General features: G+C 39.8%; 1 protein-coding gene across 3 annotated transcripts in view; it reads left to right on the top strand.

Annotated features, from left to right (window-relative positions):
• Positions 1-27,268, top strand: part of LOC101008824 (coiled-coil domain-containing protein 144A-like) — a 103,693-nt gene that overhangs the window by 7,934 nt on the left and 68,491 nt on the right. For 2 of the 3 annotated variants that reach the window (XM_031656995.1, XM_031656997.1), the window contains exons 3-7: positions 8,422-8,655; positions 10,759-10,832; positions 12,034-12,873; positions 13,832-14,203; positions 22,097-22,471. In XM_031656995.1, the coding sequence (XP_031512855.1) occupies positions 8,422-8,655; positions 10,759-10,832; positions 12,034-12,873; positions 13,832-14,203; positions 22,097-22,471 (1,895 nt within the window). The remainder of the gene's footprint in view (positions 1-8,421; positions 8,656-10,758; positions 10,833-12,033; positions 12,874-13,831; positions 14,204-22,096; positions 22,472-27,268) is intronic. The other variant, XM_031656996.1, reaches the window with a different exon arrangement.

Below are 27,268 nucleotides of genomic sequence, written 5' to 3' on the forward strand. Positions count from 1 at the left end.
GGGTGTGGCGGGTCACGCCTGTAATCCCAGCACTTTGGGAGGCCAAGGTGGGCGGATCACGAGGTCAGGAGATCAAGACCATCCTGCCCAACATGGTGAAACCCATCTCTACTAAAAATACAAAAAAAAAAAAAAATTAGCCAGGCGTGCTGGCTCATGCCTGTAGTCCCATTTACTCAAGAGGCTGAGGCAGGAGAATTGCTTGAACCTGGGAGGTAGAGGCTGCAGTGAGCCGAGATTGCACCACTGCACTCCAGCCTGGGTGACAGAGCAAGAGTCTGTCTCAAAAAAAAAAAAAAGAAAGAAAAAAGAAAAAAGAAAAAGAAACAAGTAGATCTTTTTCCGCAGGCCATGGGAAATTTACCAGGCAGAATGCTTTGGGCTGAAAATACTGGATGACCTAATTAACAGTGGCTAAAACAGTAGGCACCAGAGTTTTCTGACGGTTCAGTGATATCACAGTGTTTTGTTCACGTCCATTTTCTTGGCTGACTAATTAGCAACAGCTCCAAACATTATGGTCTCACTGACATTATCTGAAGGCTGAAAGGGTGGCTTTTCTTTGCATGTTTCTTTTAGTTAGGGAGAAGACTCAGAAGTGTGTGGTGGACTTCCTGTAACATTTTATTGGCCGGGTCCTACCACATGCTCATTCCTGAACCAGGCACTGGGAAAGCAAATGTAATTATTGTGATGAGCTTAGAATAATCATTTCTTCTTTTGGAGTTGGGAGGGCTATTGGCATGATAGATATCCAAATAGACGTGTGTTTCTCCAGCAAGACAGAACAGGGAATTGCTATTGGGTAGGGAGACAGCAATGTTTACTGTAGGGATTCATTGGAGAATTGTGAGCTGGGGAGTCACATGATTAGATTTGAGTATTAGGGCATTCTGGTTATGGTATAAAGCAGGGATTTAGCCGGGCGCGGTGGCTCACGCCTGTAATCCCAGCACTTTGGGAGGCTGAGGCGGGCAGATCACAAGGTCAGGAGATCGAGACCATCCTGGCTAACATGGTGAAACCCTGTCTCTACTAAAAATACAAAAAAATTAGCCAGGCGCGGTGATGGGCGCCTGTAGTCCCAGCTACTTGGGAGGCTGAGGCAGGAGAATGGCATGAACCCGGGAGGCGGAGCTTGCAGTGAGCCGAGATCAAGCCACTGCACTCCAGCCTGGGTGACAGAGCAAGACTCCGTCTCAAAAAAAAAAAAAAAAAAAAAAGCAGGAATTGGCGAGCTTTTTCTGTACAGGGCTTTTTCATGTGGTCTGTCATTCCTATTCAACCCTGCCGTTGAAGTATGAAAACAGTCATAGATAATAGGTAAGCAAAGACGCATGACTGAGCTCCAGCAAAACTTCATTTACAAAACTATAAGGCAGACTGGATTTGCCCCATGGCCTATAGTTTGCTGACCCCTCATATGGAGGGTAACTGGAAGATAACCACATAAAGAGATAAGGAAACAAAGGAAACATTTGCAGTTATCAGAGCTATAGTTTCCTTGTCCTGTCCTCAGACTAGTATTAGTCTGTGGTGAGGTTTTCACCCATCCATGGTGAAATCAATAAGGTTAAGGAGCTCAGTTATTCATTTAAAAAGTTGGTCTTTTTCTTGGCATGATGCCTTTTTCATTTATTTTAGTTAAACTTTTTTGTTTGTTTGTTTAAGAAATAACATTAAAAGTTGTTTTTTTCCCTATAAAAGCCACTACTTAAAAGCCCATGTTTAACTAGGAAATACAAATATAAAATAAACATGTGGCGGTGGAAATATAAAGCAGATACAGAAAAGAGGTATGGTTAATAATGATTTAGTGATTGTTGAATGTAAAAACATAGGGAACAGGGAGAAATCCCAGATGATTCTCAGGTTTCTGGTTTGTGCCCTAGCGTTTAACCTGGGCATGAAGGAGTAGGCAGTTTTCAGGTGTAGAGAGGAGAGCAGCAGGTCAGCAGCCATGACTAACAGTTTTCTCTGCATTGCTGAGTTTACTGGAATGTCCATGTAGGATATTTTCAGTAGGTCATTGGATAAAATCTTTATGGCTGGAGATGGAACTCTGAGGTTGGAGTTGCTGACTTGGAATAACGGAGGCAAAGTTGTAGATCTGAGTGAGCCTGCCCATGATGGGAAAGGTGTAGAATGAGCAGAGGGCCAGTGACGGAACCCTGGGAATATCAGCATTTCCTGGAGGAGTTAGGAAGGAAGCCTGGGCAGTGGCTAAGGAAAAAGAGGAGACGAATCAGAAAGTGATGTTGCAAAAATTTACAAAGATGAGAATTTCAAGGAGGGAGTATCAATTCTAACCAGTAAGATTACTAAAAAGTAAAATGAGTTAACTTTTTAAAAGCTCTTCGGTGGCACTCTCTTCTAAAGAACAGTCATAGAGTTGTGGGGTTTGCTGTTGATGTGATCAGTACTTCTGGTGTTCAAATGTGGAAGACTACACCTACCAAGATCGTCCCTAACTTTTGTAACTGCAGCAGCTCCCTGTACAGGATCAGGGAAAATGGTCAAGCCTGGTGAGTTAATGTACCACCATTTCCCTAGAATTGTCTAAACCTAAGGTCATTTGTGAGGAAAACTGTAGTCTTTCTCACCTGCTTTTTTGTGGAATGCTTGTTTTGTACTCAAGTCCTTGATAAACTCTTCTGGATGCATTCCCAAACAAACATCTGACAGCAACTACTGGAAGCCACTGCCAGATGCACGTATATATCCTTCCTCTGACATGGAATTGTAATACAGCCATGTTTTGACACAATTTTAGGTTTTGATTAGAAATAGTTTACAGGCCAGCAGTTTAGACAAACCAACATTTAAAAAATATTTTATTGCAGGAAACTAATATAATGTCCGGGAGAAAAATATAAAGTGAAATGCTGAATATAGTAGTTCTCAGTACTTGGGGAATATTGGTCACATCAGTAGAAAAGTCAGTGCCTGACTCCTTTTGTTAGTGCAGTTCCCTTTTCATTTACCCTCTTGTGATATTTCTGCTCTTACTGCTTCCTTTTGAATTTCATCCCTAAAGAAAATACTATTAGAACACATTTCAAATGCACTTCTGTATATCTGCACCACAATGACACAATGATGATGGTCTACCACGATTTTAAGTGTCTTCTGGGTTGTCAAATACAAATTGTTTTATCTGACATAGTGTAAATGTGAAGTGCTTTTCTGGTATTACATTTCTTCAGCAATTGGTAATCTGCGATTTAACTAGAATATGTGGTCAATTGGATTACCACACTTTAACCATCTATATACAAGATAAATCTCTTCTCCTGGCCAGATAAGTTAAAAGTCCTGTTGATTCTTACTGATGAGTTCCACTATTTGCAGGGCTTTTTTGGACTTTATTTTTTGAACAGGTGTGATTATAGTACACTGCAGCTTTAGTTCCTGGCCTCAAGCAATCCTTCTGCCTCAGCATCCTGAGTAGGTGGAGCTACAGATGTGTGCCGCCGCACGTGACCTGCTGCACGATTATTGTAAAAATGAATTAAACCCTACTGAGTGGGAGAAAACTGACTATGATCTTTTAATTTTTTGTTCCAGAAACTTTTATACTGTAGAACATATTGTCAGTCATCAAGATTTTCTATTTCTTAATTGGGTTAAAATAGGATTGTTGCTTTTTAAAATTATTTTCTGACATCATTGTTTCATACATTTTTAATGCTTTTAGTCCAGTGGATATAGAAGTACAGGAATCTCCAAGGCAAATGTCAAAAAATAAACAATAAGCAGATTAGGGAAAGATATTCTGTGAAATAACCTTCTGATTGTAGTCACATGTAACACATCAACTTAAACAATAAAAAAAGTTGTATAATGCAGTTGTATCAGGGGTTCCCAAGACCGCCTTAGGTTTGGTCATTCACTGAGAAGTACTCACAGGACTCAGAGGACTCAGCAGACAGTCATACTCGGGGCTTTGATTTATTGTATTTAATACAGTGAAAAGACACAAGGCAAAATTCGAAAAGGGAAAAGGTGCATGTGTCAAAGTCTGGAGGAAGCCAGGCACAAGCTACAGGAGTCGTCGCCTGTGTAGTTAGCAGGATGCGCTTAGGTCTCGCAGCCTCAAATTTTGATGACACATGTGCAAAGTTGTCTACCTTACCAGAGTTTCATTAGAGGCTCAGCACCCATGTTTTCCAGGGAGGCTAGTCACATAGACAACCTCTCCTCTCCCTCACATGTGACAAAATTCTAGACTCCCAGGAGGAAATTAACTGTTCATAGTAAACCACATTTGCACGAACAGTTTAGGCACAGTGAGCCATTTCCTTCTTCTAAGTTAGGGAATGGCGGGAACCCTATCAAATTCAAGGTCCCAAACACCAGCCAAGGACTAGCCTCGCAAGCAAGCCTTTCTAAGGATGGATGTCTTTAGCCTGCTATATGAAATCTTTGCTGCCCAGAAGCTATGTCCCTGACTAAATTTTTGATGTTATCTTAAAATTTTATGTAATATAATAGCAAATAATATGATAGACCATAACATGATACTGCTTTCGGTTACATCATTCATATTAAGTAGCAAGGCTGCTTACAGTTTTGACATTTGGTGAATACTTAACAGGTATTTGTACATAAGTTACTATGGCAATATTAAATAATTATAATCTTTCCTTCTTACCTGATTAACCTTTCAGTAAAATTGTGGGATAAAATAGGCATAATAAGCTCTGATTTAAAATTAGAATAAAAATTATCTTTCATTTTATTTACATGGATGGACCAGTTTTGATTCATATTGCATTAAATCCCTGTTTATAATTATGAAATAAGATTAGATATTCAATCATTTTTATCGATTTTTTTTGCCTAAGTATGCAATTAAAATTAATTGCTTTATGTGTTTTTATATGCTTCAATTTGGGAGATAGTACTCATATTCTGTTACCTTGATCTTTAGTGATCTGCAATTTTCAAGGTGACTCTGTCTTTTTATAATTTAGGGTAATAGCAAGTTCAGTGAGTATGTTTTTTAAAATTAATAACACTATTTTCCGAGCAGTTTTAGATTCACAGCAAAATTGAGAAGGTACAGAGATTTTTCCATACTCCCCATGACCCCTGACATATGAACAGCCTCCCTCATTATCAGTACCCCCCATCAGAGTTCATCAGAGTTACAGTTGAGGAATCTATCTGGACAGACACATCACACCCAAGGTTCACAGTTTATGTTAGGGTTCACTCTCGGTGTTGTACATTCTATGGTGCTGGACAGATGTGTAATGGCATGTATACACCCTTGTAGTATCATAGACGAAATAGCTTCACTACCCCAAATATCCTCTGTCTTCCACCGTTTCATCTCTTCCTCTCCACTGGCTTCTGGCAACCATTGGTGTTTTTTCTGTCTCCATAGTTTTGCTTTTTCCAGACTAGTCATATAGTTGGAATAAAACAGTGGATATCTTTTTGAATACTTAAACAATAAAGTTCCATAGTAATTGGATTCTGTCATTGTAAATGTTGTTTATCCTTGCCTTTGTTTTCCTCATTTTTTTTTTTTTCATCAGAATAGGAGCTGATGGCATATGACTTGACATGCTGAGAAAGCGTGATTTCTGTAGACATTTGCCACGTAATGGGGAGAGTGGGGAAAAATGGCATCATGCAGTACTGCAGAGCACTAACTGGACCATCGTGCTCTAGGGGATGGGTCCAGATAGACTCTAATGATGGGACGGGGTAATCTCAAGAGCTGGACTTTATAAAACTGGAATCACAAAGTCTTGCATACTTACCCTGCACTTAAAAAGAAGATCAGGCAGTGAATACTACAGGTGGATACATACGTTCCTCACTGGTTCTTTTCTTTTTTGGGATGAGCTTGAAAAGTTTATATTATTATAACATGGCTCATCTACAACTAGATGTTCTGTCATAAGAAATACCAGTGTTTTGCTTTACAAGAAGTGAAAAATAATTTTGTTTTCACCAGAGAGAGTTGACAACTGTTGGCACATTCTGGCAGCTTGAGTGAGCTGATAGTTCTGTTCATATATATTTTTCATATCAGGTAGTTCTCCCTGGAAACCTGCCACCACCATGGCAGTGTTTCTTCTTAAGCTTCTCTCTGAATGAATGGTACAGCTCAGAGTGAATAAGCTCTTTAAGGGAGTGATCTTTCCAGTGGTTCTTTCCATGGGAGGTAAAATGGTAGGTGAATTTGAGCCTTGTTTGTGCTAGAGAAAACAGCTAGAACTAAGTAAACTTAACCAGCATCTGCCCCAGAAGAGGATTAGTGAGAGTGAGTACATTGATCTCCCTTGAGCTTTTCTCTCCACTGGCAGCTGAAAAGTCTTTGCAAAGATCCTTGTCCCTGGTCTCTTCCCTGTGTTTTACCATATAACATAGCACAGCACCCGTAGACCTACACAACCAAATGTACAGTTTCCCCCTCTTATCCATGGGGATATGTTCCAAGACCCCCAGTGAATGCCTAGATCTGTGGATAGTACTGAACCCTAGATATGCAGTTTCAGGATAGAAGGAAGAGGACAAGAGTAAAAGGGGGAATAAAGAATGTGGAAGGCAGAGAGTATAGGGAGTAAATGAAGGGAAAAGAAGCAGGTGGATATGATGGAGGGTGGTAAAATGAGATAATACTTCAGAAAAAGGAGGAGTGGGATATTAGGAAGGTGGAAAGAATATAAGGTGAATGTGGAGCACCAAAACTTATCAGATAAGACAAACTTTACTTGCCAACATGTGACTTGTGCTTTTAAGTTTGATTAGTTCGTCATAGTGTGGCTATACTGATGATTTTAAGCCAGTCAGATATTCTGGTTAGCAGATTGTGTGTGTGTGTGTTGGGGGGGGTGGTATCTTTGATTATCAAAAATGAGGAAAACAATCACTCCTTAATAACTATATGGTGGACACAGTCATTTAAAACACTGATTCTGAAACTTTTTGGCCTGGAGTTCCTTTTATATGATTAAATATTATTGCCTAGAGGTAACTGACATCCTGAATTAAGCATTTATCATGACCATTCCCTTTTAAAACATTTTATTACATATCTATATGGTCATAAATAACATGTAGAATTTGTTTTCATGTCTTAAAAGTATATATAAATTGTTGTACACTCTACAAAGTTTGCAACTTTCTTTTCTCTGGACACATTACATTTTTGAGATCAGTCCTTATTGACACAGGAAGCTCTGGTTTTCTATTAAATGACTGGATCTCAGTTAAAGTCTCTTCATAATGATAAATAAATAAATAAAATAAATAAAAATGATTGCAGATTCCAAAGAGCTTTTGTTTAAGTCGGTTGTGTCTTTTGATATTTACTGTTTTAGAAATAAAAACTAAAATATTTGAAAAACGAGCATGCACAGCCATACATTCCAATAGCCTTTAGAACTCTGACCCAGTCACCATTAGCGCTATGATGTTATGACACACCATGTCATGAAAAGCTCCACTGTACACTTGAAAGTGAACGAGAGTGAAAATGGCAAATAACATTTTGTATTATTTGACATCTTGGACCCCCTGCCTGGATCTTGAACTCCAGGGATTCTCAGATCACAATTTAGACCCAACATTTTAAACCACATATGTGGTTGTGGATAAATGCGCCTTTCATGATGAAATGGACTTTAACGTTTCACTTCTGTGTTTTTGGCTTTTTTTCTTTCACTTGTCTTAAAAAAAATTTAAATCCCCACAATTTTGTTTATATAGGAAAAAGGAATGCATGTATATTATACATAACATATGTATAATATATATATATATTTTTTCCTTTCTTGTGTCATGGTACTGTGTGCATGGTACTGTGTGCTCTTTGGATCTAGTGTGGTCCTACACTAGTCCTGTTTTTACATGGGAACAGTTAGGGCCCTTACGGCTCTCATTTTGCAAATAAATGTATGAAGTTTATCCAAGTATTTGAAAGTAAATTTTGAAAATAGTGGTGCATTGAGGAAAGACCATCTCATTATAATTAAAATAGTTTTAAAATTATATTTATTATGAGTTTTTATAAATCCTCTGTCTCTACAACACATACACATAGTGCTGTCATGTATATTTAAGCTTAAAATGGTTAGACATAAATTCTGTATATAAAAAATTTATATCCATGAAATATCTTAATGGAAAGCAAAATATGTAATAGAGACTGCTGAGTGAATAAAAGTAAGTAATAGTAAACAGTAAAAATGTAGAAAAGTGAGAGATGATAGTCAATTAAACTTTTCTGAATGAATTGCAGCATAGGACATTTAAAATATAATAAGCCCAAATGCGTAATGTGTTTGTGGGAGAGAGCAGGACGTGGGACTGTTTCTGTGAAGAAAGCATGTATACAAGTTGGTCAAATTATTGTGTTATTTACATCCTAATAAATGAAAACTTCATTTTCGGATTTTTCAGATTGGCATCCTACTAATTTGACCGTTAGTGATAAGACTTGTCAGAAATCCAAGATTCTGAACGTTGATGATCAGTGTCCATCTGTATCACCATCAATGCCTGAAAATCAGTCAGCAACCAAAGAATTGGGACAGATGAACTTAACAGAACAAGAAAAGATGAACGTCTCGGGGAATGATAGTCTCCATGACCTGTGCCAATCACAGCTACCAGAAAACAAAGAGAGCAAAGAAGGTAACAAAGAAGTATAGAGAATTCAGTCCTAGAGTGCCTCTGCTTGGCTGCATAGTGCTATAGTTCTGACTTAAAAAAAATCATTTTCTGGTAAAATGTGCTTTGTGTTTACTTTCCTTTTGCACTGAACAGAATACCTTTTGGCAGGACATTTGTAAACTTCCTTTAACCAAAGCAACATCTAGATAACAGAGAATTAGGGGAAAGCATGGTTTTCTTTAGGAAGTAGGATTATATTTAGAAAGTAGGGACTATGTATGTTTAGGGACTAACATAGGATTATATTTAGGATAACTCAGTAGAGACCTAAAGATTGCTGACTCAAACACAATGTGGTTTCTTTGCTTTATTTTCATAGCTCTGAATTCACAGCTGTTAGTTATAACTATATGCGCTATAACTTAAAAGGCACCTTCCCACGCCTGTAATCCCAGCACTTTGGGAGGCTGAGGTGGGTAGATCACAAGGTCAGGAGTTCGAGACCAACCTGGCCAACATGGTGAAATCCTGTCTCTACTAAAAATACAAAAAAACTAGCCAAGCGTGGTGGTGCATGCCTGTAGTCCCAGCTACTCGGGAGTCTGAGCAGGAGAATCGCTTGAACCCAGGAGGCAGAGGTTGCGGTGAGCCGAGATTGTGCCACTGCACTTCAGCCTGGGCAATAGTGGGAGACTGTCTCCAAAAAATAAATAAAATAAAAACACACACACACAAAACCAAAAAACAAAACAAAACACCTTCCAAAAGCAAATATTAAGTGACTTCCTATCGTTTCTATGAGTTTATGTATTATAGAATCAACTTTCCAAGTCAGTAATTAATGAGAATCATTGAGAATTTGAGACATAGTATCTTCTTGCCTGTGTCCACATGAGCTACCACCTTGTGTTAATAAATGTGTTCACTAGGGATGTTGGTTTTGGCATTGACAGTGGTCTATTACCAATGCACGTAGGACCAGGGACCACTCTTGCGAACATTAATGTCCAAGCACCTTAAAATTATACATAAGGCTTTCATAATGTGACTTCCGCTCAGCTCTCCATCTTTAGCCCTTTCCCCTGTGTGCCCTTTCTCTGGCCTTACTGAACTGCTGGTCGGGTCCTGCTCACTCATCCCTCGATTGTAGGCAAATACATATACTCTTTCAGGCCTCTCTCCGCCATTTGTTGCTGCCTGTCATGCTCTCATTCTTTCTTACCCCCTACCCCTTCTAATTTAGCTAGCCTCACTCTTTAAGTCTCAACTTGGGCAGGATCTCTAGAAAAGTCATCTCTGATATGCTTTCTTTTCACTCTTTAAACCCTAGTGCCTGAGACGTAGCCAGACTCAATACATAATTGCTGAGTAAAATAGATAATGACTCCTTGTACAAAGATAATTTTCAAGATTGTTCCCTACAGTCAAGGAGCAAAGGGAATAGATGTTTAAAGCAATTGACAGTTTGGGTGGTGGAGATGCAGTAGAAAAATCAGCGAAGTTCTAGGGCAGCCCCAGGGAAGGAGATACCTAGATACCTGTTTACCTGGGGAAAGATAGCCAGGATCAGGGTCAACTTCACCTAGCAATCCGTTTTTTATTTTATTGTATTTTATTTATTTATTTTTAGCAGTCTGTTTTAAAAGATGAAAATATTAATACATTTGTCAGAATATTACAGGGAAACATTTCAGATGTTAGGAAGAGGGTGTACACCGATAAAGGTGTCCACAGTCATTTTGGAAATCATTAATAAGGTACTATTATGAAGTAGAGAACAGTATGCAGCATTGCCTAATAATATTGCTACTGTATTCCAAAATGTGTTTTGTTTGTGATGGCTTTGTTCATTGATGCTGGGTGGAAGAATCTGTGAGTGGATCTTCAAGATGATTGTATTTCTTTAACCTGGTGGCATCTAGTGTCTCCCAGAAAGTGGTTTGTTGAAGTTTTGGAGAATTAGAAGTATTTCTTAAAGAAGTAAGTATCCACTAAAGATTAAACTTCATTTAAACTCTCAATTTATGAAATAAAATGAAATGTAATTTAAAATCTGTTTTTATAAAGACTATGTCTTTTATCTAACTGTTCTAAGTAATTTAACTGAATGTTTGGATTTCACAGCAGAACAAGACTTGGAGCTGACATCAGAGGAAGAGCAAGAAAGACTTAAAGGACATGAAAATAAGCAGCCACAGGTGTGGAAACATTTAAATTAAAATCTAAATTTCTGATTTAATACTGGTTTTTTTTTTTGCTTTAATAATGTAAGATAGCCCAAATGAAATTACCTCTCAGACTAGCCTTTGAGAATCAATAGATCCTTACTTAATATTTAATTTTAAATACATTTAAACTAGTTATAAAACACAATATTGTTAGAATCTATCATAACTTATAATATTTACCCTTGGAGTAGAGGCAAACATTCCAGAATTTTGTTTGCTCTTCCATTCTTACAATATCCTTACAGGATAAAGAAGGTAACATCAATTATTGAATCATATTATTAAGTAACAGAAATTATGAACAATTTAACAGTGATGGCCACTGAGTTGGATTCATGGTTAAAGAGTAATCATGGCCAGTGGCTCAAATTTTGCAGTTTTATATTGCCAGTTATTAATGCCAAGGTTAAAGATGTACTCTGCCTTGTGGCCTTTCATTGACTTCAGAGTCTACGTTCAGTGAGAGTGGGGTTATGAAATCAACCCAACTGCCTATGAAGGGAATCGTACCTCGCAGAATGAGATCTTTGGTATTAGGGTACAAACAATAACTTTCTAACTTTTTAGATGCAGAAACTTAGTAAATACTACCTTTAAAGTTTTAGTTAGTGTTATTAGGGGACCGTAGTATATGTTAGAACTGAGCTGAAGAAGATAGTCTAGACATACAACCCTATGATGTTACATTATATAATTTGAATTAAAACTTAAGAATTTGCTTTTCTTTCTGATGGATGTTGATTCGGGCTCCTAATAATTTAAAGATTGCCTATACTCCTGTTAGTAATCTATAGAAAGAGTACTTAAATGTACTGTAGGGGCTCACTTTTCAAGTGAGGAAGCCTTTGTAACACTAGAAATCATCTGCTAATTCGTTTTTGATAGATTTAACACATAACGAATTAAGTTTATTCCAAACAAACAGTGACAAAGTTAAGTTTGCTGGTTCATATTTTTCTCCTTCTTTCTTAGTTACAAGCCAGTGATTTGGGAGTAGCTAAACCTAGATTAAAAAGTTTAACAGTTAAATTTTCATTTTAATTATTTGTGAATTTTTCTTTGTTGGTACCTGTTACGTAAGGACAAAGCTGTTTTTAAAACATGTAGCCCGACAAAGAAGGCACCCGAGAAACAAAACAAGCAAATTAATCTTTCACTTTTGCATCTGCAGAAAATGTCTCAAGAACCGGAAATGGCTAAGGATTCTGATAGAGAGGATATACCTGTATATTCAATACTTCCTCATGCACAAAAGTCTGAGGAAATGTGGATCGAACAAGATAAATTAGAGTGGAAAAACAAATTAAAACTTGTCACAAATGAGTTAAAGCAGAGGTTTGGTGAAATTCGTGAAACATACAAAATTCCGGTTTGTCCTGAGGAAGAGCCACTACTTGATAACTCTATGAGAAAAACAAATGTAAAAGACATTCCCTTTAATTTGACAAATAATATACCTGGTTGTGTGGAAGAAGATGCATCTGAAGTGTCTGTCTCAGTGGTATTCAAGACGTTTCCTGAACAAAATGAACCCAGTCTCAAAAGTATCATCCATCCATACTCTCATCCATACTCTGGGTCCCTGGAACATGCTTGCCAGTCATCTTCTAAGCTTCATTTACATGAAAATAAATTAGACTATGACAGTGATAACAAACCAGGCATTGAACATATTTTTAGTATGGATGAAAACTTTAGTAATGATGCAGGCATTAAGAAAGCAAGGAACCCAGAAGAGGTTACAGTTGAAATGAAAGAAGGCCAAGAGTTTGATTTGCAAATGACAAAAAACATGAACCAAAATATTGACAGTTGCAGTACAAATAACTATAAAAGTCTGAAACCTAAATTAGAAAATCTGAGTTCTTTACCACCAGATTCTGACAGAACATCAGAAGTATATCTACATGAAGAATTACAGCAAGACATGCAAAAGCCTAAGACTGAGGTTGACAGGGTGGAAGAAATGTTCCTGGCTTTGAAGAAAGAAAACGTTCAGCTTCAGAAAGAGGTAGGGTTTTACTTGCTTCCACTCTTTGTTTTTCTCTATTAATTATCTGGTCCATTCTGATTTTCCACTTAGGAATAGCTTATGAAAAGCATACAGTTTGGTTCTCTAAATCTGTAATTGTGTATAGAAACAGATGATTTCTAAGTAATAGGAGTTTAGGAAAACTTTCTCGTAATCTTTGTTTCTTAATTGACGTTAAGTCTCTCTGTCAGTCTTCCACCTGGCATGTGGATTGTGAAACTCATTTAGCCATATATCATGTGACCTTCAGAACCACAAGAGGCATCAAGAAAATTGCTCAAGGAAATGTGATGAGCTTGAGGGCTTTTTCCTTTAACTGACTTAAAGATGAGATGCAGCTAACAATCAGACGGGAATACAGTAGAAAGGAAGCAATGACTAAGAAGTGATATAAAAATGTATCTGGTGGGCATGGTGGCAAACACCTGTAGTCTCAGCTACTCGAGAGCCTGAAGCAGGAGGATCGCTTGAGGCCAGGAGTTCTGGGCCATAGTGTGCTATGCCGTTCAGGTGTTCACACTAAGTTTGGCATCAATATGGTGACCTCCTGGGAGCGGGGCACCACCAGATTGGCTAAGGAAGGGTGAACTTGGCCCAGGTCAGAAATGGAGCAGGTCATAAATAACTCCCATGCTGATCAGTAGAAGGACTGTGCCTGTGAACAAGCACTGCATTCCAGCCTGGGCAACATAGCGAGACCTCATCTCTTACAAAAAAAAAAAAAAAGTGTCCAGCCCTGGGAGCTACAGCAAATATTCCTGGCCAATGAATCTGTTTATTGTGCTTTCGTGTTTTCAGGTTTATCTGTTTAACTCAAACTGTTGGAACTTACAATTCCATTGTGACCACTTTAAATCTTTTTCAACAACAAGTATATACACTTTAACATATATATTTTACTGTATGTGGAATCATGATCTTTTATTTCTTTTTAAAGAAATCCCAGAGACATAGCGAGTCAGAGCCTTCCTTACAATCAGAGGATGCAGAGGATGCAGATGAGCTTTTAAGGGTCCTGAGCACAGATCTTGAATTTCTTGATTTGGATCAAATCAGTCCTGAGGAACAACAGATTAGTTCCCCTGCAAGGCAGCCCTCGGGAGAACTTCAGGAGATAACCCACCAGATGCCCCAAGATGAACTGGGACAAGAAAGAAGGGACTTGGAGCCAGAAAGCAGAGAGGAGGGACAAGAAAGGAGAGTATGTGACATCCAGTCCAAAGCAGGGATCTCCCGGCAGTCATTGATGTCTAGCACCACAGAGGACATTCTGTTTCAAAAGGATGAAAGTGCCTGGGTGTATCCCTTGGTAAGTGTAATGCTTTTAAATATCCCCCAGTGCTCTGAGAGTATTGCACAATAGGGCAATTTTATATATATGTGGGGGGTGGGGTGGGAAATACCACCAGAAGGATACTTTTTAAACTAATAATAGACTTGTGTCTTTTTTTTGGACGCAGTCTCTCTGTGTCGCCCAGGGTGGAGTGCTATGGTACACTCTTGGCTCATTGCAGCCTCCACCTCCCAGGTTCAAGCAATTCTTGTGCCTCTGTCTCCCCGAGTAGCTGGGATTAGGGGCATGAGCCACCACACCTGGCTAATTTTTGTATTTTTAGTAGAGAGGTATCTCGCCATGTTGGCCAGGTTGGTCTTGAACTCCTGGCCTCAGGTGATCCACCTGCCTCAGCCTCCCAAAGTGCTGGGTTAACAGGCATGAGCCACCGCTCCCGGCCTAGACTTGTGTCTTTTAAAGTTCAGTTAAGAGCTCCGACTGGAACATGTGTGACTGAACATGAACTTGAGAGCTGCATCTGGGTTCAATGGTGTTGCTCAGCAGACAGGAAATTCCAGACATGGTTTGTCTGTTGCATAGGGTGCTATGTCACGTGTGAGATTCAAGCTCCATTCTGCGCCCCTCCTCAGCTTCCTCCTCCCCCTTTCCTTCTGGCTTCCTCTCCCTCTTCTTCCCCTCCCTTCCTCTTTCGCTTTTGTCTCCTCCCCTCCTGTCCCCTCTCCATTTCCTCTCTCACATTGTAAAATTCCTCCTCCATGCCACCAATTTCACCCCTTCCCCTTCTTGCCTCACCTCTTCTGCCTTGATATCTTTTTATTTATTTATTTATATATTATGCTTTAAGTTCTAGGGAACATGTGCACAACATGCAGATTTGTAACATAGGTATACATGTGCCATGTTGGTTTGCTGCACCCATTAACTCGTCATTTACTTTAGGTCTTTCTCCTAATGCCATTCCACCCCCTCCCCCCCACCCCACGACAGGTCCCAGTGTGTGACGTTTCCCACCCTGTGTCCATGTATTCTCATTGTTCAATTCCCAACTATGAGTGAGAACATGCCGTGTTTGGTTTTCTGTCCTTGTGACAGTTTGCTCAGAATGATGGTTTCTAGCTTCATCCATGTCCCCACAAAGAACATGAACTAATTCTTTTTTTATGGCTGTATATTATTCCATGGTGTTTATGTGCCACATTTTCTTAATCCAGTCTATCACTGATGGACATTTGGGTTGGTTCCAAGTCTTTGCCATTGTGAATAGTGCCACAGTAAACATACATGTGCATGTATCTTTATAGCAGCCTGATTTATAATCCTTCGGGAATATACCCAGTAATGGGATTGCTGGCTCAAATGGTATTTCTAGTTCTAGATGCTTAAGGAATCGCCACACTGTCTTCCACAATGGTTGAACTAGTTTACACTGCCACCATCAGTGTAAAAGCATTCCTGTTTCTCCACATCCTCTCCAGCACTTGTTGATTCCTGACTTTTTAATGATCGCCATTCTAATTGGTATGAGATGGCATCTCACTGTGGTTTTGATTTGCATTTCTCTGATGACCAATGATGGTGAGCGTGTTTTCATGTGTCTGCTGGCTACATAAATGTTTTCTTTTGAGCAGTGTCTGTTCATATACTTTGCTCACTTTTTGATGGGTTTGTTTGTGTTTTTCTTGTAAAGTTGTTTAAGTTCTTTGTAGACTCTGAATATTAGTCCTTTGTCAGATGGGTAGATTGCACAAATTTTCTCCCATTCTGTATGTTGCCCGTTCACTCTGATGGAAGTTTCTTTTGCTGTGTAGAAGCTCTTCAGGTTAATTAGATCCCATTTATCTATTTTGGCTTTTGTTGGCATCGCTTTTGGTGTTTTAATCATAAAGTCCTTGCCCATGCCTATGTCCTGAATGGTATTGCCTAGATTTTCTTCTAGGGATTTTATGGTTTTAGGTCTAACAATTAAGTCTTTGAATTAATTTGTGTCTAAGGTGTAAGGAAGGGATCCAGTTTCAGCTTTCTACATATGGCTAGCCAGTTTTCCCAGCACCATTATGAAACAGGGAATCCTTTCCGCATTTCTTGTTTTTGTCAGGTTTGTCAAAGATCAGATGGTTGTAGATGTGTGGTGTTATTTCTGAGGCCTCTGTTCTGTTCCTTTGGTCTATATCTCTGTTTTCGTAGCAGTACCATGGTGTTTTGGTTACTGTAGGCTTGCAGTGTAGTTTGAAGTCAGGTAGCGTGATGCCTTCAGCTTTGTGCTTTTTGCTTAGTATTGTCTTGGCAATGTGGGCTCATTTGTGGTTCTATATGAACTTTAGAGTAGTTTTTTCCAGTTCTGTGAAGAAAGTCATTGGTAGCTTGATGGGGATGGCATTGAATCTATAAAATACCTTGAGTAGTATAGCCATTTTCACAATACTGACTCTTCCTGTCCATGAGCATGGAATGTTCTTCCATTTGTTTGTGTCATCCTTTATTTCGTTGGGCAGTGGTTTGTAGTTCTCCTTGAAGAGGTCCTTCACATCCCTTGTAAGTTGGATTCCTAGGTATTTTATTCTCTTTGTAGCAATTGTGAATGGGAGTTCACTCATGATTTGGCTCTCTGTTTGTCTGTTATTGGTGTATAGGAATGCTTGTGATTTTTGCACATTGATTTTATATCCTGAGACTTTGTTGAAGTTGCTTATCAGCTTAAGGAGATTTTGGGCTGAGATGATGGGATTTTCTAAATAAACAATCATGTTATCTGCAAATGGACAATTTGTCTTCCTCTTTTCCTAATTGAATACCGTTTATTTCTTTCTCTTGCCTGATTGCTCTGGCCAGAGCTTCCAACACTATGTTGAGTAGGATTTGTGAGAGAGGGCATCCCTGTCTTGTGCCAGTTTTCAAAGGGAATGCTTCCAGTTTTTGCCCATTCAGTAAGATATTGACTTTGGGTGTGTCATAAAGAACTCTTAATATTTTGACCTACGTTTCGTCAACACCTAGTTTATTGAGAGTTTTTAGCATGAAGAACTGTTGAATTTTGTCGAAGGCCTTTTCTGCATCGATTTGATATATTCACGTGGTTTCTGTCGTTGGTTCTGTTTATGTGATGGATTACACTTATTGATTGCGTATGTGGAACCAGCTTTGCATCCCAGGGCTGAAGCCGACATGATCGTGCTGGATAAACTTTTTGATGTGCTGCTGGATTTGGTTTGCCAGTATTTCACTGAGGACTTTTGCATCGATGTTCATCATGGATATTAGTCTAAAATGCTGTTTTTATTTTGTTGTGTCTCTGCAAGGCTTTGGTATCAGGATAATATTGGCGTCATAAAATGAGTTAGGGAGGAGTCCCTCTTTTTCTGTTGATTGGAATATTTTTAGAAGGATTGGTACCAGCTCCTCTTTGCGCCTCTGGTAGAATTTGGCTGTGAATCCATCTGGTCCTGGACTTTTTTTGTTTGGTAGGCTATTGATTATTGCCTCAATTTCATAGCCTGTTATTGGTCTATTCAGATTTTCAACTTCTTCCTTGTTTAATCTTGGGATGGTGTATGGGTCCAGGAGTTTATCCATTTCTTTAGATTTTCTAGTTTATTTGCGTAGAGGTCTTTATAGCATTCTCTAATCGTAGTTTGTATTTCTGGGTGATTGGTGGTGATATCCCCTTTATCTTTTTTTTATTTTGAATTCTTCTCTCTTTTCTTCTTTATTAACCTTGCTAGCATTCTATCAATTTTGTTGATCTTTTAAAAAACCGTTCCTGGATTCATTGATTTTTTGAATGGTTTTTTTGTGTCTGTATCTCGTTCAGTTCTTCTCTGATCTTAGTTATTTCTTGCCTTCTGCTAACTTTTGAATTTGTTTGTTCTTGCTTCGCTAGTTCTTTTAATTGTGGGATGTTAGTGTGTTGAGTTTAGATCTTTTCTGCTTTCTCTTGAGGGCATTTAGTGCTATCAGTTTCCCACTACACATTGCATAAATGTGTCCCAGAGATTCTGGTATGTTGTGTCTTGGTTCTCATTGGTTTCAAAGAACATCTTTATTTCTGCCTTCATTTCATTATTTACCTAGCAGTTGCTCAGGAGCAGGTTGTTCAGTTTCCATGTAGTTGTGCAGTTTGGAGTGAGTTTCTTAATCCCGAGTTCTAAGTTGATTGCACCATGGTCTAAGAGACAGTTTGTTGTGATTTCTGTTCTTTTACATTTGCTGAGGAGTGCTTTACTTCCAACTATGTGGTCGGTTTTGGAGTAAGTGCGATGTGGTGCTGAGAAGAATGTATATTCTGTTGATTTGTGGTGGAGAGTCCTGTAGATGTCTATTAGGTAGACTTCGTGCAGAACTGAATTCAAGTCCTGGATATCCTTGTTGACTTTCTGTCTGGTTGATCTGTCTAATATTGACAGTGTGGTTTTAAAGTCCCCCACTATTATTGTGTGGGAGTCTAAGTCTCTTTGTAGGTCTCTAAGGACTTGCTTTATGAATCTGTGTACTCCTGTATTGGCTGCATATATATGTAGGGTAGTTAGCACTTCTGGTTGAATTGACCCCTTTACTGTTATGTAATGGCCTTCTTTGTCCCTTTGATCTTTGTTCCTTTAAAGTCTGTTTTTTCAGAAACTAGAATTGCAACCCCTGCTCTTTTCTGCTTTCCATTTGCTTGGCAGATCTTCCTCCATCCCTTTATTTTGAGCCTATGTGTGTCTCTGCACGTGAGATGGGTCTCCTGAATACAGCACACTGATGGGTCTTGACTCTTTATCCAATTTGCCAGTCCATGTCCATTAATTGGGGCATTTAGCCCATTTACAATTAAGGTTAATATTGTGCACATGTGAGTTTGATCTTGTCATTATGATGTTAGCAGGTAATTTTGCCTGTTAGTTGATGCAGTTTCTTCCTAGCATCAACAGTCTTTACAATTTGGCATGCTTTTGCAGTGGCTAGTACCAGTTGTTCCTTTCCATGTTTAGTGCTTCATTCAGGAGCTCTTGTAAGGCAGGCGTGGTGGTGACAAAATCTCTCCACATTTGCTTGTCTGTAAAGGATTTTATTTCTTCTTCACTTATGAAGTTTAGTTTGGCTGGATATGAAATTCTGAGTTAAATTCTTTTCTTTAAGAATGTTGAATATTGGCCCCCACTGTCTTCTGGCTTGTAGAGCTTCTGCCGAGTGGTCTGCTGTTAGTCTGATGGGCTTCCCTTTGTGGGTAACCCGACCTCTCTCTCTGGCTGCCCTTATCACTTTTTCCTTCATTTTAACCTTGGTGAATCTGAGAATTATGTGTCTTGGGGTTGCTCTTCTCGAGGAGTACCTTTGTGGTGGTCTCTGTGTTTCTTGAATTTGAATGTTGGCCTGCTTTGCTAGGTTGGGGAAGTTCTCCTGGATAATATCCTGAGGAGTGTTTTCCAACTTGGTTCCATTCTTCTTGTCAGTTTCAGGTACACCAATCAAACGTAGATTTGGTCTTTTTACATAGTCCCATATTTCTTGGAAGCTTTGTTCGTTTCTTCTTACTCTTTTTTCTCTAAACTTCTCTTCTCGCTTTATTTCATTAAACTGATCTTCAATCACTGATACCCTTTCTTCCACTTGATGGAATTGGCTGTTGAAGCTTGTGCCTGCATCACATAGCTCTCATGCCATGGTTTCAGCTCCGTCAGGTCATTTAAGGTCTTCTCTACACTATTTATTCTAGTTGGCCATTCGTCTAATCGTTTTTCAAGGTATTTATCTTTCTCACGATGGGTTCAAACATCCTCCTTTGGTTCAGAGAAGTTTGTTATTACCGACCTACTGAAGGCTATTTCTGTCAGCTCGTCAAAGCCATTCTCTGTTCTGTTGCTGGTAAGGATCTGTGATCCCTTGGAGGAGAAGAGGTGCTTGGTTTCTAGAAGAGGTGCTTGGTTTTTAGAATTTTCAGGTTTTCTACTCTGGTTTTTCCCCATCTTTGTGGATTTATCTACCTTTGGTCTTTGGTGTTGCTGACTTATAGTTGGGGGTTTTGGTGTGGATGTCCTTTTTGTTGATGTTGATGCTATTCCTTTCTGTTTGTTAGTTTTCTTTCTAGCAGTCAGGTCCCTTAGCGGCAGCTCTGTTGGTGTTACTGAAAGTCCACTCCAGGCGCTGTTTGCCTGGGTATCACTGGTGGAGGCCGCAGAACAGCAAATATTGCAGAACAAGAAATGTCGCTGCCTGATCCATCCTCTGGAAGCTTTGTCCCAGAGGGGCACCCAGCTGTATGAGGTGTCAGTCGGCCCCTACTGGGAGGCGTCTCCCAGATAGACTACCTGGGGGTCAGGGACTCACTGAGGAGGCAGTCTGTCCATTCTCCGAGCTCAAACACCATGTTGGGAGAGCCACTGCTCTCTTCAGAGCTGTCAGACAGGGAGGTTTAGGTCTGCAGAAGTTTCTGCTGCCTTTTGTTTAGCTATGCACTGCCCCTAAAGATGGAGACTAGAGGCAGTAGGCCTTGCTGAGCTGCGGTGGGCTCCGCCCAGTTTGAGCTTCCCTGGCTTGTTTACCTACCCAAGCCTCAGCAATGGCGGACACTCCTTTTACTGCCTGGCTACTGCCTGACAGGTCGATCTCAGACTGCTGTGCTAGTGGTGAGCAAGGCTCCATGGGCATGGGACCCGCTGAACCAGGCGTGGGATATAATCTCCTGGTGTGCTGTTTGCTAAGCCTGTTGCAAAAGCGCAGTATTTGGGTGGGAGTGTCCTGTTTTTGCAGGTACCGTCTGTCACGGCTTCCCTGGCTAGGAAAGGGAAATCCCCTGACCCCATGCACTTCCCAGGTGAGGCGATGGCGTTCCCTGCCTCAGCTTGCCCTCCGTGACTGCACCTACTTTCCAACCTGTCCCAGTGAGATGAACCAGATACCTCAGTTAGAAATGCAGAAATCCCACATCTTCTGCGTCTATCATGCTGGGAGCTGCAGACTGGAGCTCTTCCTTTTCTGGGATCTTGAAACGGAATCTCTTTTTTCTCCATCAATTATCTGGACCATTCTGATTTTCCCTTTAGGAATAGCTTATGAAAAGCGTACAGTTTGGTTCTCTGAATCTGTAATTGTGCGTAGAAAAAGATGATTGCTAAGTAATAGGAGTTTAGGAAAACTTTCTCATAATCTTTGTTTCTTAATCGACCTAAGTCTCTCTGTCAGTCTTCCAAGGGGCATATAGATTGTGAAACTCATTTAGCCATATGTCATGTGACCTTCAGAACCAGGAGAGGCATCAAGAAAATTGCTCAAGGAAATGCAAAGAGCTTGAGGGCTTTTTCCTTTCACTGACTTAAAAATGAGATGCAGCTAACAATAAGATGGGAATACGGTAGAAAGGAAGCGATGACTAAGAAGTGATATAAAAATGTATCTGGTGGGCATGGTGGTGAACACCTGTAGTCTCAGCTACTCGGAAGCCTGAGGCAGGAGGATTGCTTGAGCCCAGGAGTTCTGGGCCATAGTGTGCTATGCTGTTCAGGTGTTCACACTAAGTTTGGCATCAATATAGTGACCTCCTGGGAGCAGGGCACCACCAGATTGGCTAAGGAAGGGTGAACTGACCCAGGTCGGAAATGGAGCAGGTCATAAGTAACTCCTGTGCTGATCAGTAGTGGGATCGTGCCTGTGAACAGTTACTGCATCTCAGCCTGGGCAATATAGCGAGACCTCATCTCTTACATTAAAAAAAAAAAAAAAATGTGTTCATCCCTGAGAGCTGCAGCAAATATTCCTCATCAATGAATCTGTTTATTGTGCTTTGGCATTTTCAGCTTTATCTATTTAACTCAGACTGTTGGAACTTACAATTCCATCGTGACCACTTTAAATATTTTTCAACAACAAGCATATACAATTTAATATATGTGTTTTACTGTGTGTGGAATCATGATCTTTTATTTCTTTTTAAAGAAAAAAACCCAAAGAGGTAGCAAGTCAAAGCCTTCCTTGCAATCAGAAGATGCAGAGGATGCAGATGAGCTTTTAAGAGTCCTGAGCACAGACCTTGAATTTCTTGATTTGGATCAAATCAGTCCTGAAGATCAACAGATTAGTTCCCCTGCAAGGCAGCCCTTGAAAGAACTTGAGGAGAAAACCGACCAGATGCCCCAAGATGAACTGGGACGAGAAAGAAGGGACTTGGAGCCAGAAAGCAGAGAGGAGGGACAAGAAAGGAGAGTATGTGACATCCAGTCCAAAGCAGGGATCTCCCGGCCATCACTGATGTCCAGCACCACAGACGACACCCTGTTTCAAAAGGATGAAAGTGCCTGGGTGTATCCTTTGGTAAGTGTAATGCTTTTAAATCTCCCCCAGCCCTTTGAGAGTATTGCGCAATAGGGGAATTTTATGTGTGTGTGGGGCGGGGGGAAGGAAATACCACCGGAAGGATACTTTTTAAACTAATAATAGACTTGTGTCTTTTTTTGGATGCAGTCTCTCTGTGTCACCCAGGCTGGAGTGCTGTGGTATGCTCTTGGCTCATTGCAGCCTCTACCTCCCAGGTTCAGGCAATTCTTGTGCCTCTGTCTCCTGAGTAGCTGGTATTAGGGGCATGAACCACGACATCTGGCTAATTTTTGTATTTTTAGTAGAGAGGGGTCTCACCATGTTGGCCAGGTTAGTCTTGAACTCCTGACCTCAGGTGATCCACCTGCCTCAGCCTCCCAAAGTGCTGGGTTAACAGGCATGAGCCACCGCTCCCGGCCTAGACTTGTGTCTTTTAAAGTTCGGTTAAGAGCTCTGACTGGAACATGTGTGACTGAACATGAACTTGAGAGCTGCATCTGGGTTCAATGGTGTTGCTCAGCAGACAGGAAATTCCAGACATAGTTTGTCTGTTGCATAGGGTGCTATGTCACGTGTGAGATTCAAAGTCCATTCTGCGCCCCTCCCCAGCTTCCTCCTCCCCCTTTACTTCTCGCTTCTTCTCCCTCTTCTTCCCCTCCCCTCCCCTTTCCCTTTTCTCTCCTTCCCTCCTATCCTCTCTCCTTTTCCTCTCTCACATTGTAAACTTCCTCCTCCATGCCACCGATTTCACCCCTTCCCCTTCTTGCCTCACCTCTTCTGCCTTGATACCATTTTTTTTTTTTAAAAAGTATACTTTAAGTTCTAGGGAACACGTGCGCAACATGCAGTGTTTTGACATAGGTATACATGTGCCATGTTGGTTTGCTGCACCCATTAACTCGTCATTTATATTAGGTATTTCTCCTAATGCTATTCCTCCCCCTGCCACCACCCATGACACGTCCTGGTGTGTTATGTTCCCCGCCCTGTGTCCATGTGTTCTCATTGTTCAATTCCCAACTATGAGTGAGAACATGTGGTGTTTGGTTTTCTGTCCTTGTGACAGTTTGCTCAGAATAATGGTTTCCAGCTTCATCCATGTCCCTACAAAGGACATGAACTCATCCTTTTTATGGCTGCATAGTATTCCACAGTGTTTATGTGCCACATTTTCTTAATCCAGTCTATCATTGATGGACATTTGGGTTGGTTCCAAGTCTTTGCCATTGTGAATAGTGCCACAATGAACATACGTGTGCGTGTGTCCTTATAGTAGCATGATTTATAATCCTTTGGGTGTATACCCAGTAATGGGATAGTTGAGTCAAATGGTATTTCTAGTTCTAGATCCCTGAGGGAAAGTCACACTGTCTTCCACAATGGTTGAACTAGTTTACACTGCCACCAACAATGTAAAAGTGTTCGTATTTCTCTACATCCTCTTAGGGACCTGTTGGTTCCTGACTTTTTAATGATCGCTGTTCTAACTGGTGTGAGATGGTATCTCATTGTGGTGTGATTTGCGTTTCTCTGATGACCAGTGATGATGAGCATGTTTTCATGTGTCTGTTGGCTGCATAAATGTCTTCTTTTGAGCAGTGTCTGTCATATCCTTTGCCCACTCTTTGATGGGGTTGTTGTGTTTTTCTTGTAAAGTTGTTTAAGTTCTTTGTAGACTCTGGATATAAGCCCTTTGTCAGATGAGTAGATTGCACACATTTTCTTCCATTCTGTAGGTTGCGTGTTCATTCTGATGGTAGTTTCTTTTGCTGTGCAGAAGCTGTTTAGTTTGATTAGATCCTCTTTGTCTATTTTGTCTTTTGTTACCATTGCTTTTTGTGTTTTAGTCATGAAGTCCTTGCCCATGCCTGTGTCCTGAATGGTATTGCCTAGGTTTTCTTCTAAGGTTTTTATGGTTTTAGGTCTAACAATTAAGTCTTTGAATTAATTTGTGTCTAAGGTGTAAGGAAGGGATCCAGTTTCAGCTTTCTACATATGGCTAGCCAGTTTTCCCAGCACCATTATGAAACAGGGAATCCTTTCCGCATTTCTTGTTTTTGTCAGGTTTGTCAAAGATCAGATGGTTGTAGATGTGTGGTGTTATTTCTGAGGCCTCTGTTCTGTTCCTTTGGTCTATATCTCTGTTTTCGTAGCAGTACCATGGTGTTTTGGTTACTGTAGGCTTGCAGTGTAGTTTGAAGTCAGGTAGCGTGATGCCTTCAGCTTTGTGCTTTTTGCTTAGTATTGTCTTGGCAATGTGGGCTCATTTGTGGTTCTATATGAACTTTAGAGTAGTTTTTTCCAGTTCTGTGAAGAAAGTCATTGGTAGCTTGATGGGGATGGCATTGAATCTATAAAATACCTTGAGTAGTATAGCCATTTTCACAATACTGACTCTTCCTGTCCATGAGCATGGAATGTTCTTCCATTTGTTTGTGTCATCCTTTATTTCGTTGGGCAGTGGTTTGTAGTTCTCCTTGAAGAGGTCCTTCACATTCTTTGTAAGTGGGATACCTTGGTGTTTTATTCTCTTTGTGGCAATTGTGAATGGGAGTTCACTCATGATTTGGCTCTCTGTTTGTCTGTTATTGGTATATAGGAATGCTTGTGATTTTTGCACATTGATTTTATATCCTGAGACTTCATTGAAGTTGCTTATCAGTTTAAGGAGATTGTGGACTGAGACAATGGGGTTTTGTAAGTATACAATCATGTCATCTGCAAACAGGGAGAATTTGACTTCCTCTTTTCCTAATTGAATACCCTTTATTTCTTTCTCTTGCCTTGAATGCCCTCGCCAGAGCTTCCAACACTGTTTTGAATAAGAGTGGTAATAGAGGACATTCCTGTCTTGTGCCAGTTTTCAAAGTGAATGCTTCCAGTTTTTGCCCATTCCATATGATATTAGCTGTGGGCTTGTCATAATTAGCTCTTACTATTTTGAGGTACGTCCCATGAGTACCTAGTTTATTGAGAGTTTTTAGCATGAAGGGCTATTGAATTTTGTCGAAGGCCTTTTCTGCATCTATTTGAGATAATCGTGGTTTCTGTCATTGGTTCTATTTATGTGATGGATTACGTTTATTGATTTGCATTTGTTGAAGCAGCCTTGTATCCCAGGGATGAAGCTGACTTGATCGTGGTGGATAAGCTTTTTAATGTGCTGCTGGATTCGGTTTGCCAGTATCTTATTGAGGGTTTTTGCATTGATATTCATCAGGAATATTGATCTAAAAATCTTTTTATTTTGTTGTGTCACTGCCAGGCTTTGGTATCAGGATGATGCTGGCCTCATAAAATGAGTTAGGGAGGATTCTCTCTTTTTCTATTGATTGGAATACTTTCAGAAGGATTGGTACCATCTCCTCTTTGTACCTCTGGTATAATTTGGCTGTGAACCATCTGGTGTTGGACTTATTTTGGTTGGTAGGCTATTGATTATAGCCTCAATTTCACAGCCTTTTATTGGTCTATTCAGAGATTCAACTTCTTCCTGGTTTAGTCTTGGGAGGGTGTATGTGTCCAGGAATTTATCCATTTCTTCTAGATTTTCTAGTTTATTTGCATAGAGGTGTTTATAGTATTCTCTGATGGTAGTTTGTATATCTGTGTGATCAGTGGTGATATCCCCTTTATCGTTTTTTATTGAGTCTATTTGATTCTTCTCTCTTCTTCATTAGTCTTGCTAGCATTCTATCAATTTTGTTGATCTTTTCGAAAAACCAGCTCCTGGATTCATTGATTTTTTGAAGGGCTTTTTTTTGTGTGTCTGTCTCCTTCAGTTCTGCTCTGATCTTAGTTATTTCTTGCCTTCTGCTAGTTTTTGAATGTGTTTGCTCTTACTTCCCTAGTTCTTTTAATTGTGATGTTAGGGTATCAATTTTAGATCTTTCCAGCTTTCTCTTGTGGGCTTTTAGTGCTATAAATTTCTCTCTACACACCGCTTTAAATGTGTCCCAGAGATTCTGCTACATTGTGTCTTTGTTCTTGTTGGTTTAAAAAAAAAAAAAATCTTTATTTCTGCCTTCATATCCTTATTTACCCAGTAGTCATTTAAGAGCAGTTTTTTTCAGATTCTATGTAGTTGTACGGTTTGGAGTGAGTTTCTTAATCTTGAGTTCTAATTTGATTGCACCATGGTCTGAGAGATAGTTTGTTGTGATTTCTGTTCTTTTACATTTGCTGAGGAGTGCTTTACTTGCAACTCTGTGGTCAATTTTGGAATAAGTGTGATGTGGTGCTGAGAAGAATGTATATTCTGTTGATTTTGGGTGGAGAGTTCTGTAGATGTCTATTAGGTATGCTTGATGCAGAGCTGAGTTCAAGTCTTGGATATCCTTGTTAACCTTCTGTCTCATTGATCTGTCTAATATTGACAGTGGGGTGTTAAAGTCTCACATTATTATTGTGTGGGAGTCTAAGTCTGTTCGTAGGTCTCTAAGAACTTGCTTTATGAATCTGGGTACTCCTATATTGGGTGCATATATATGTAGGGTAGTTAGCGTTTCTTGTTGAATTGATCCCTTTACCATTATATAATGGCCTTTTTTGTCCATTTTGATCTTTTTTAGTTTAAAGTCTGGTTTATCAGAGACTAGGATTGAAACCCCTGCTCTTTTTGCCTTTGCGTTTGCTTGGCAGATCTTCCTCCATCCATTTATTTTGAGCCTATGTGTGTCTCTGCATGTGAGATGAGTCTCCTGAATACAGCACACTGATGGGTCTTGACTCTTTATCCAATTTGCTAGTCTGTGTCTTTTAATTGGGGCATTTAGCCCAGTTACATTTAAGGAT

This window comes from Papio anubis, chromosome 17, assembly GCF_008728515.1.
Source record: "Papio anubis isolate 15944 chromosome 17, Panubis1.0, whole genome shotgun sequence".
Classification (NCBI taxonomy): Eukaryota; Metazoa; Chordata; class Mammalia; order Primates; family Cercopithecidae; genus Papio; species Papio anubis.